Source organism: Schistocerca cancellata, chromosome 1 (genome assembly GCF_023864275.1).
Source record: "Schistocerca cancellata isolate TAMUIC-IGC-003103 chromosome 1, iqSchCanc2.1, whole genome shotgun sequence".
Taxonomy (NCBI): domain Eukaryota; kingdom Metazoa; phylum Arthropoda; class Insecta; order Orthoptera; family Acrididae; genus Schistocerca; species Schistocerca cancellata.
This window is the reverse complement of record NC_064626.1, coordinates 741,173,618-741,185,723: the sequence shown is the minus strand read 5'-3', so window position 1 is coordinate 741,185,723 and position 12,106 is coordinate 741,173,618. Positions and strand designations below refer to the sequence as shown.

General features: G+C 39.7%; 1 protein-coding gene across 1 annotated transcript in view; it reads left to right on the top strand.

Annotated features, from left to right (window-relative positions):
* The first annotated feature begins 8,937 nt into the window (after positions 1 to 8,937).
* LOC126162198 (nanos homolog 2) overlaps positions 8,938 to 12,106 on the top strand; it is a 78,935-nt gene continuing 75,766 nt past the window's right edge. The window contains exon 1 of the mRNA XM_049918535.1: positions 8,938 to 9,074. Within this exon, the coding sequence (XP_049774492.1) occupies positions 8,969 to 9,074 (106 nt within the window). The 5' untranslated portion in view covers positions 8,938 to 8,968. The remainder of the gene's footprint in view (positions 9,075 to 12,106) is intronic.

Below are 12,106 nucleotides of genomic sequence, written 5' to 3'. Positions count from 1 at the left end.
TGAATGAATAATTCAATCAATATGAAAATTGACTTAGTCTAAATTTCTTTCATTCAGTTGTTCCCATCATTAATTCCAGCAATGTGTTTATATTTATTTGTCATTTTATTTTGGGGACAATTAGAGAACATCTCAGGTAGTGAATTGGTTATATAGACTAGCAGAGGTAAAAATCAAATGTAGTTAATTTTAAAACTTGGGACAGAAATAAATGTTAATTCAGATGAGGAAACTGTCAATGAAAGTTTGGGAAGTCAAGATGCAGAAATTTTGAAAGAGAGTTCACAGGAGCAGAGTGAAAAAAGGTTATATCAAAATATGGGGACCACATATCACTGAGTAACTTCATCTGTGTTACTGAATGGTTAACCTGATTCTTACTACTCAGTCCCACTTGCAGGTTGTCTATCTAATGGCTTCCAGGGGAAACAAAAATTTGATGTTCAGTGCTGCTGTTGTAGTCTCCAGTCTGAAGACTGGATGATGCAGCTCTCCATGCTACATCAACCTGTGCAAGCCCCATCATTTCCAAATAACTACTGCAACCTACATCTTTATGATTCTGCTTACTATATTCACCTCTACCCCTCACACTTCCCTACCTGGTGATCCCTTGATGTCTCAGAATGTTTCCTGTCAACAGATCCCTTCTTCTAATCAGATTGTACCACAGATAACTTTCCTCCCCAATTCTGTTCTGTACCTTCTCATAAGTTAATGTGATATACCCACCTAATCTCAGTATTCTTCTGTAGCACCATTTTCAAATGCTTCTATTCTCTTCTTTTCTAAACTGCTAATAGTCCTTGTTTCACTTTGATGCATCGATACATGGCTACACTCCGTACAAATACCTTCAGAAAAGACTTCCTAGCACTTACATCTATATTCGATGTTAACAAATTTCTCTTCTTCAGAAATACTTTTCTTGCCATTGCCAGTCTACTGTTTATATCCTCTCTACTTCGGCCATCACCAGTTATTTTGCTGCGCAAATAACAAAACTCATATACTACTTTGTCTTGTTTCGGAATGTAATTCCCTCAGCATCATCTGATTTAATTTCACTACATTTCCTCCCCCCATGAACCATGGACCTTGCCATTGGTGGGGAGGCTTGTGTGCCTCAGCGATACAGATATCTGTACCGTAGGTGCAACCACAACGGAGGGGTATCTGTTGAGAGGCCAGACAAACGTGTGGTTCCTGAAGAGGGGCAGCAGCCTTTTCAGTAGTTGCTAGGGCAACGGTCTGGATGATTGACTGATCTGGCCTTGTAACAATAACCAAAATGGCCTTCCTGTGCTGGTACTGCGAACGGGTGAAAGCAAGGGGAAACTACGGCCATAATTTTTCCCAAGGGCATGCAGCTTTACTGTATGATTAAATGATGATGGCTTCCTCTTGGGTAAAATATTCCGGAGGTAAAATAGTTCCCCATTCGGATCTCCGGGCAGGGACTACTCAAGAGGATGTCGTTATCAGGAGAAAGAAAACTGGCGTTCTACGGATCGGAGCGTGGAATGTCAGATCACTTAATCGGGCAGGTAGGTTAGAAAATTGAAAAAGGGAAATGGATAGGTTAAAGTTAGATATAGTGGGAATTAGTGAAGTTCGGTGGCAGGAGGAACAAGACTTCTGGTCAGGTGCCTACAGGGTTATAAACACAAAATCAAATAGGGGTAATGCAGGAGTAGGTTTAATAATGAATAGGAAAATAGGAATGCGGGTAAGCTACTACAAACAGCATAGTGAACGCATTATTGTGGCCAAGATAGATGCGAAGCCCACACCTACTACAGTAGTACAAGTTTATATGCCAACTAGCTCTGCAGATGACGAAGAAATTGAAGAAATGTATAATGAAATAAAAGAAATTATTCAGATAGTGAAGGGTGACGAAAATTTAATAGTCATGGGTGACTGGAATTCGAGAGTAGGAAAAGGGAGAGAAGGAAACGTAGTAGGTGAATATGGATTGGGGCTAAGAAATGAAAGAGGAAGCCGCCTGGTAGAATTTTGCACAGAGCACAACTTAATCATAGCTAACACTTGGTTTAAGAATCATGAAAGAAGGTTGTATACATGGAAGAACCCTGGAGATACTAAAAGGTATCAGGTAGATTATATAATGGTAAGACAGAGATTTAGGAACCAGGTTTTAAATTGTAAGACATTTCCAGGGGCAGATGTGGACTCTGACCACAAACTATTGGTTATGACCTGTAGATTAAAACTGAAGAAACTGCAAAAAAGGTGGGAATTTAAGGAGATGGGACCTGGATAAACTGAAAGAACCAGAGGTTGTACAGAGTTTCAGGAAGAGCATAAGGGAACAATTGACAGGAATGGGGGAAAGAAATACAGTAGAAGAAGAATGGGTAGCTTTGAGGGATGAAGTAGTGAAGGCAGCAGAGGATCAAGTAAGTAAAAAGACGAGGGCTAGAAGAAATCCTTGGGTAACAGAAGAAATATTGAATTTAATTGATGAAAGGAGAAAATATATAAATGCAGTAAATGAAGCAGGCAAAAAGTAATACAAACGTCTCAAAAATGAGATTGACAGGAAGTGCAAAATGGCTAAGCAGGGATGGCTAGAGGACAAATGTAAGGATGTAGAGGCTTATCTCACTAGGGGTGAGATAGATACTGCCTACAGGAAAATTAAAGAGGCCTTTGGAGATAAGAGAACCACTTGTATGAACATCAAGAGCTCAGATGGAAACTCAGTTCTAAGCAAAGAAGGGAAAGCAGAAAGGTGGAAGGAGTATATAGAGGGTCTATACAAGGGCGATGTACTTGAGGACAATATTATGCAGGGTGTCTACGACCCGGGACAATCGGGAAATCCGGGAAAAACCCGGGAATTTTTTCATCCGGGAGAAAACCGGGAAAAACCCGGGAATTTTTCGGAATTCCGGGAATTTTTCGTTGGTTTAGCTTTCAGTTAAATTTTGTAATTTTGACTGCAGAATTGATTCTCTAGCAAAGAATGTTATTGTATCCTGCTACTGGAGAATGATACTGCAGCAAGAAAATATAAACGAGAGGGGAAAAAAATAAAACTTTAGTGGCAAAGGAAATGTGCAATTTACAACAACGAAACACCGTGCACGCACAAGCGTCTGCAAATAGCAAAAATATGTCAAAGGCCGTAGGGCGCAGACTGTAATTCTTCGTAACAATAAACTGCTTGCTTTGAGCATGACGTCACAACTGTTCACATTAGGTTCGTTTGACCAATTGCCAGCGGTTTGTTGCGCATGTGCATTTGACTCGCGTATAAGCAATACCTTCTCCCGCTACTTGAAGTTTGGCTGTTAGCTGTATCGGTAGTAGCAGCAAGCAGCCAGATGCAAACGAGAAAAAATTTTCTCCCGCGCCCTAGCTGCCAGATTCACTCTTGCACAGAGTTGTAGTGGGGAGGGGGTTTATCTCCACGTGACCCGTGTTTACGTTAAGTGATTTCGCTGCTTCTCTTCGTGTACAGCTACCACATCAAATGAAAACAAAACGGATATCAGGTGAATTAAAATACATTCACATAATTACGGAGGGCAAAAATATTATTAATTTCAGTTTTCTGATTTTATTTTATTTCCAAGTTTGTAGCAGTCAAACATTAACCGCCTTGCAGAACAGTGAAGTTAATTTTGCAAGTTTGCTAAAGAAATTTGGCTTTATTAATCTTTCCGCTAAGGCAGTCATTTTATTTGAAACGAAGTGTTTCATTCTACAGTATTGCCTAGTTCCAACTGTTCGCTGAATTTCAAGTGCACGTTATCATCTTCTGCCATACATGGCATTATGCCATAATAAAGAACCAAAAATGAGATAGCAGAGTACTGGTACTCCAAGAAAATTTACATCCCAAAAACCACACTGAAAAGCTTAATATCAGATGGGACCTACTTCATTGTGAATCTGGAAAAAGCCAATTTGCACTCAAGCCGAATTATGCATTTTAGTATAGTTTACGAAATTCCAATGTTCTTTGGAGTACCGTCTGATGACCTGTTTCTTTTATGGTGTAATGTAAGCTCTGTTAGTGCTTTATACACACGAACATGCGGGCTTCCTACACCAATACAATTGCACAAGCACAATAATGCCTGTTTTTCTGGCGCTCTCTGGCAACTGGTAAATCGAACCTATTTCTTACAGTCTCTGGATAGTATTGCGAACGGTGGTTAGAAAAGCGCTACTTTCAAAGTAAATTTCTGAATTATATTACGTGTGAGAAAGTGGGATGGATATCTAAGTCACAGAGCGTTCGTAACTGAACAGTTTGAGGACCAGCCACTTACAAGAATTTCGAGCCGAGACATTTATATCAGAATTTTAAATTTACTGGCACATTTGTGTGATGTATTTTAAAGTGTAACACACGCAAAATAAATAAATAAATCAATCAATCAATATTACATGTGAAAACTTAGCTTCTGTTGTAGCATGTTAATCTTAATCGGTTTCAACGCTCCGGAAACTAACGCGCTGTGTTTGGTGCAATTCGATTTGATACTTTCGTAAAACGAAAATATGCACCGTATATGTTGCTGCAAATCAAAGGTCTTTCCGAAACTTCTCTGCCCCGTCTTTTCTTTTTTTTCCGGGAAGTTCTGCGCGATTGTATAAAACGTTAACCATTCAAAGGATTGATAAGTTTTACAGTTCCGAGGGAAAATCTACGGAAAACCTACTGTCACTTAGCACAGAAAAAGTGTATTTTCGCCCGAGAAAAAAGGCATATTTTTTAAACGGAATATCCGGGAGAAATCCGGGAATAATCCGGGAATTTTTTTTCCTTGTCCCCGTATACACCCTGTTATGGAAATGGAAGAGGATGTAGATGAAGACGAAATGGGAGATAAGATACTGCGTGAAGAGTTTGACAGAGCACTGAAAGACCTGAGTCGAAACAAGGCCCCCGGATAGACAACATTCCATTAGAACTACTGACGGCCTTGGGAGAGCCAGTCCTGACAAAACTCTACCATCTGGTGAGCAAGATGTATGAAACAGGCGAAATACCCTCAGACTTCAAGAAGAATATAATAATTCCAATCCCAAAGAAAGCAGGTGTTGACAGATGTGAAAATTACCGAACAATCAGTTTAATAAGCCACAGCTGCAAAATACTAACACAAATTCTTTACAGACGAATGGAAAAACTAGTAGAAGCCGACCTTCTGGAAGATCAGTTTGGATTCCTTATAAATACTGGAACACGTGAGGCAATACTGACCTTACGACTTATCTTAGAAGAAAGATTAAGGAAAGGCAAACCTATGTTTCTAGCATTTGTAGACTTAGAGAAAGCTTTTGACAATGTTGACTGGAATACTCTCTTTCAAATTCTAAAGGTGGCAGGGGTAAAATACAGGGAGTGAAAGGCTATTTATAATTTGTACAGAAACCAGAAGGCAGTTATAAGAGTCGAGGGACACGAAAGGGAAGCAGTTGTTGGGAAGGGAGTAAGACAGGGTTGTAGCCTCTCCCCGAAGTTATTCAATTTGTATATTGAGCAAGCAGTAAAGGAAACAAAAGAAAAATTCGGAGTAGGTATTAAAATCGATAGAGAAGAAATAAAAACTTTGAGGTTCGCCGATGACATTGTAATTCTGTCAGAGAGAGCAAAGGACTTGGAAGAGCAGTTGAATAGAATGGATAGCATCTTGAAAGGAGGATATAAGATGAACATCAACAAAAGCAAAACAAGGATAATGGAATGTAGTCAAATTAAGTCGGGTGATGCTGAGGAAATTAGATTAGGAAATGAGACACTTAAAGTAGTAAAGGAGTTTTGCTATTTGGGGAGCAAAATAACTGATGATGGTCGTAGTAGAGAGGATATAAAATGTAGACTGGCAATGGCAAGGAAAGTGTTTCTGAAGAAGAGAAATTTGTTAACATCGAGTATAGATTTAAGTCTCAGGAAGTCATTTCTGAAAGTATTTGTATGGAGTGTAGCCATGTATGGAAGTGAAACATGGACGATAAATAGTTTGGACAAGAAGAGAATAGAAGCTTTCGAAACGTGGTGCTACAGAAGAATGCTGAAGATTAGCTGGGTAGATCACATAACTAATGAGGAAGTATTGAATAGGATTGGGGAGAAGAGAAGTTTGTGGCACAACTTGACCAGAAGAAGGGATCAGTTGGTAGGACATGTTGTGAGGCATCAAGGGATCACCAGTTTAGTATTGGAGGGCAGCGTGGAGGGTAAAAATCATAGAGGGAGACCAAGAGATGAATACACTAAGCATATTCTGAAGGATGTAGGTTGCAGTAGGTACTGGGAGATGAAGAAGCTTGCACAGGACAGAGTAGCATGGAGAGCTGCATCAAACCAGTCTCAGGACTGTAGACCACAACAACAACAACAACAACAACATTTCATTATCCTTGCTTTCCTTTTGTTGATGTTAATGTTTTATCCTCCATTCAAGACACTGTCCATCCCATTCAATTGCACTTCCAAGTCCTTTGCTATCTCTCACAGAATTACAATGTCATCGGAAAACCTCAAAGTCTTTATTTCTTCTCCTGGAACTTTAACTAATACTCCACATTTTTCTTTGATTTCCTTTAGAACTTGCTCAGTGTACAGATTGAGTAAGAGTGGGGACTGCTTTCATTTCATGCCCCTCGACTTTTATAACTGCCGTCTGGTTACTGTACAAGTTTAAATAGCCTCTCACTCCCTGTATTTTATCCCTGCTACCTTCTGAATTTCAAAGATAGTATCCCAGCCAGCATTGTCAAAAGTTTTCTCTAAGTCTACAAATGCACTGAATTTAGGTACTCCTTATCTTAACCTATCTTCTAAGGGAGGTCATAGGATCAGTATTACCTCGCATGTTCCTTCATTTCTCTGGAATCCAAACTGATCTTCCCTAAGGTTGGCTTCTACCAGTTTTTTCATTCTTCTGTAAAGAATTCGTGTTATATTTTGCAACCATGACTTACTAAACTGATAGTTTGGTGATATTAACACCTGTCAGCACTTGCTTTCTTTGGAACTGGATTTATTATAGTCTTCTTGTAGCCTGAGAGGGTACTTCACCTGTCTCAAGCGTCTTGTACACCAGGTGGAAGACTTTGATTTTCAGTGTTTCTCATAATTGCCAACTGAATTGAATTTTCAGTATTTTACATAATTGTTCACAGAATTTAAAATGTTGTCATAATACACTTATTTAGGTGTATAATCCCAAGCTAAAGATTTAACACAGTAAGCCAAGTATTACAGTTTAGAGACTTGGCTCAGGATAATTCAGTGTGTGCTGATACCCAGATTATACTCATCCAGTATTTAAGAATGAGAGCACTTAACTTGCAACAAACTTTTAACATAATTTCGCATACATGCATAATGGGAAATACAGAACATATTATCAATGTGAGGTAATCAGAAGTCTGAAACTTATATTCATAAGGAATCGGCGGTTTACTGACAGCCACTGGAACACAGGCGTATTTTCTCAGCGTTAACAGAATCATTAGAACGTAAGTCGGATTAAGGGAGGACGGGGAAGGAAGTCGGCCATGCCCTTTCTAAGGAACCATCCCGGCATTTGCCTGCAGCGATTTAGGGAAATCACGGAAAACCTAAATCAGGATGGCCGGACGCGGGACTGAACCGTCGTCCTCCCGAATGCGAGTCCTCGCTCGGTTTGAATTTAGAGATAAGTTCTTGGGGACATATTGGAGCATTGTACTACTGTCTATAGTTGCGAAGGAAGTTTTCCATTTAACCGGTCATCTGTACCTTCGTCATCGCCTAAAGTTGGCTACACAATTTGTCTCTCACAACATTAATTTCAAACAGTGCACTGCCCAGTTGTTCCGTATACTTACCTTCCAGATCGATGGCACTTCCATGTGCGATACATTTTCTCTCTACTCTTTCCCGTGTTCAGTCCGAAAAAGAAGATAGATTTGGGTTTAACATCCCCTCTGCGACAACGTAATTGGAGATGGAGCAGAAGCTGGGATGAGGGAAGGAAGTCGATCTACCGTGAACTCTCAAATGAACCAAACTGGCATTTGCATTAAGCAAAATTTAGGAAAATCACAGAAAATCGAAACTTAGATACCCGCAAAAAATTTGAATCGCAGTGTCTTATTTTTGTGCCACTTCCCTATATCTCAGACTGGTGTGGATTGCGTGTTACACGGCACCAAGATGTAGGTTTAATGGTGAGACGCTTCATGGAAATGAATGCAGAAAGTTCTCAGACTTTTTTACGGCTTGGGAAGTTGTGAATCTGAAGCACACAGTTATGTTCATTTGCGATTTATTTCCGTTTGAAAGGCTTGTTTTTGTAAATAAATGTCAAATAATATACAATTCTCAGCCCTATTTGTATGTTAATATTGTGAAATGCCCTAGTTATTCACCCTCAGTTGAGGGCCTCACACACCCTTCTACATGAAGGTAAGGAGAAATAAGTTTCCAGGTTTATTCAATTCATGCTACATGCTAGCAAAAAAAGTTTTGTCGCAGGAAGTCAGGGTAGAAAAGGTAAAATGTGTCCCAATACTTTTTACACCCATTCGTAGCTCCTAACTCGTCCCGCCCGCATCAGGATACTGCATTACAAAAATAATCGCTAATGCACTAATATCTTTCCTGAAATTATCCCATCTGTGTTGTTTCTCGCAGCTTCTCATTTTATTGTGTAATTTTTGCCCCAAAATGCCCAATAGAAGAACTATATTCTACTGTTACTTGGCAACTTCGATCAAAAAAAAATGAAGCTAGCCTTTTTTTTTTTTTTTAAATACAGTAACAACCTTGCGAGTAAGTACAGACGCGTCGCGTCGTGGATCGTAGCAGTTCGGCTTTCTTCGGTAAACATAATGCGCTGCTGCCCCCAGCTCCAGTGGTCTGCTTGTAACGTCAAACTGCGTCGTTTGGCAAGGAACTTGCAGTACAACGCATTTTGAGTTTAGACGCTGACCGATGTGGGCCCACAGTAGAACTCACCATCCTTGCTACAGCGCCAGCTTTGACTTCATGGACATGATACGAAATTCTCTGTCCTATACGCAGCTGCCGCAAAGTGATGGTAAGCATTTACAGATTAAAGTATGACCGTGAAAGATTAGGAACTTGTTTTAACTGAAACAAAGTTCTCATTAAGGAACCATTTTGCTAAAGTCATCATTTCTGCTGCACTCTTATTGACAATGAAATATCGAGGATAGCTATAATTGTTGCAACTTGTGTTGCAACACGCCGGCTGGTAGGCGTGTACGAAGTATTGGTTTAAGATGCATTCTAAAATTTGTCTGTTGACATATTCAGGTAACTTGGAACAAAACAAGCTACAGATAGCCGAGATATTACTTAGGTTTCAGTTATCAGTGCGGTTTGTGGTACGTACCCCCGAATATGAAAGTTAGCAGTTAAGATTTGTTTCTGTAACAATTGCAAGGGGAAAAATATTAAATTACATTGGTATCTTTCGTGTCCTTCATCTCGCAGCAATATCGTGTGCAGACGTCCACAAGTCTTATAAAGAAGAGCCTTTAACGTTAAAAGTAAGTTAACGCGTATATTCGTGAATTAATTAGACAAACTTATTTATTCGGCCATAGACCAATTTACAATAGTATCGGACATGTCAAACACAAACAGAAATAATTGTAACATTTACAAAGTGGGGTAAGATAAGGGCAGGAAATTAGTTTTACGTTGATATTTTTTAATGGCTTCATTTAGTGCTCCTCACAATTTTTCGCAAATAAATGTAGGAAATCGAATAGGTTAAAATTTCGTGTACCATGAGCGTTAACAGAGCAATGAATATCTTGTCGTGAGCTCGGATGCCTACCACACAAAGGTGAAAACGGTAAAATCTGCACAGCTTTCAAAACGTTACAGGCTCATAACCAAAGTAACAGTATCTGTTACTATACAAACATAAAGTGAGTTAAGAGGCCCCTCTAGTCTCTGAACTTAAAAGATACATTTGAATGACAAGGTATTAGCTCGTATAAATAATTTTCGCTTGGGCACTGATATTTCAGGTTCACAGTGTAGCTACGAAGAAGTAGCCTTTCTGTTATTACAGTTTGTTAGGATTGTATGCACTGTCTTGCCGGTAAAAGTTCTTTCTATGCGGTAGCGCATATATGGGTAGAAGCTTTTATCAAGTCCTTTCCGTCCAGCTGTAATGCGGTTTACTGCCAAGTGGCCCGTTTTTTTTTCTAAAACCTGTTCCTTTTCAGACAACGGTGGTAAAATTGGGCATTACGAGGTATGTGCTCTGGGGCCACGTGTGAATAGTCGAACCCGCTCTCAAATGTCAGTGCGGGCATAATGTTCATTTATAACTCCTTACCCTCCTTAAATCGCAAAACCTGCCGTGATTCGGTGTTGGTTGCATTATCGCACTGTTTTAACATCCGTTGTGGTTTCCTACAATGCGAATTGTGAACAACAGACTGTTTTCTCTAGTGTAATACAAAATGTTCCGCAGAAACGTAAATTTCGATGATTTTAAGTTTGATGTTAATCGCTGCGTGGAGGATGTCAGTGGAAACAGGAAACAGACGAAAAAGATTTTGCAATATCAAGTGATAACAATTCTGCCAGCGAACAGAAGGAACTTCCGGCCAGCGGTGAGTGCTTGTCCAATAAAATACTTTGTTATAATCAGATGCTCTGAGTTGTGGTAAAGGAAAGTGTAGATCCAGCATTGAGGGGAAATTTGTCGACTTTCCTTTTGTATCTATAGAGTACAATTTATGTAGATGCAAATTCAGACTCACGAATTTAATTTTGTGGAAAAAAAAATTGTTATAGTGATCATAATTTTTCAGAACGTAAAATTCAATTAAATGAACGAACAGAAAGTATCGGTATGTGATAGTGTGTACTAAAAAGTAAAATACTATAGGCTTTTAGTACACTCCAACCAGGAAGATTTAAATTAAATTGCACGTAAATAGTTGTGAAAAGTATACCTCCCGAGGAGATCACGAATGTAAAATTAGAGAGATAGAGCGCGCACGGAGGCTTTCAGACAGTCGTTCTTCCCGCGAACCATACGCGACTGGAACAGGAAAGGGAGGTAATGACAGTGGCACGTAAAGTGCCCTCCGCCACACACCGTTGGGTGGCTTGCGGAGTATAAATGTAGATGTAAAAGTAATGTTACGCAAGTTGGTTTCATCGTAGTGGTCCCAAAGACAGCGGCACCTGCCATATCATATCTTACAAAGTCACTTTGTGAGATAACCGCCTCACACACAGATCGACCGACTAGTTGGACGTGTGTATGAGCGCAACCGACCAATTTCTTGCCGACGATCGGTTTTTTCTAGTACCATCACACGACTGTCAATCGCCGCCGCCGCTCCTCCTCTAATCATGCCTTGTCATGCTGTCGTGCCAGCTACCCAGTCCGACAAAAGTAGTCTGTCACGGCGCGCAGGATGTTCAAATTGTGCGAGGCGGACGAAACTTCGACTATGTCTGGAAGAATTTAAAGATTGCAGATGTTTGTGGGACAAGTCATGCCATTGAGAAAAACAAGAAGTGAAACATACGGTTTATTTTTACTTAAGTTAAAGAGTGCTCATGCTAGTCGAGTTCTACCGTAAGTTATTTTTGTAGTCGATCTCTTATCATTGAACATTTCCATACTGGCTAAAATATGCTGATGTTACAGCTCTTTACAAGAAGGGGATAAAGAAATACCGTTAAACTATCAACAAATTTCACTTTTGCTGGCTTTCTCAAAAATATTTGAAAAGGTTGTGTTCAAGCATCTCCTTAAATATCTGACTGCAAGTATTGATGATCATGTTACAGTTTGGATTTCTTAAGGGTTTTGATATAGAGAAAGCTATTTACACCTCAGTGAGAATTTATTAATTCATTAGATAATGAATTAGAGCCTACTGGCATTCTCTGTGACCCGTCAAAAGCCTTTGACTGTGTGAACCACAGCATTCACTTAAGTAAATCAGAATATTATGGTGTCACTGGCAGTGTTGCGAAATGGTTTGAATCTTATCTAACAGGAAACAATGGGTGTTGTTGCAAAATACCTGTGTAGTAAGCAGTCAGTCTTCGTCTGATTGGGAAATA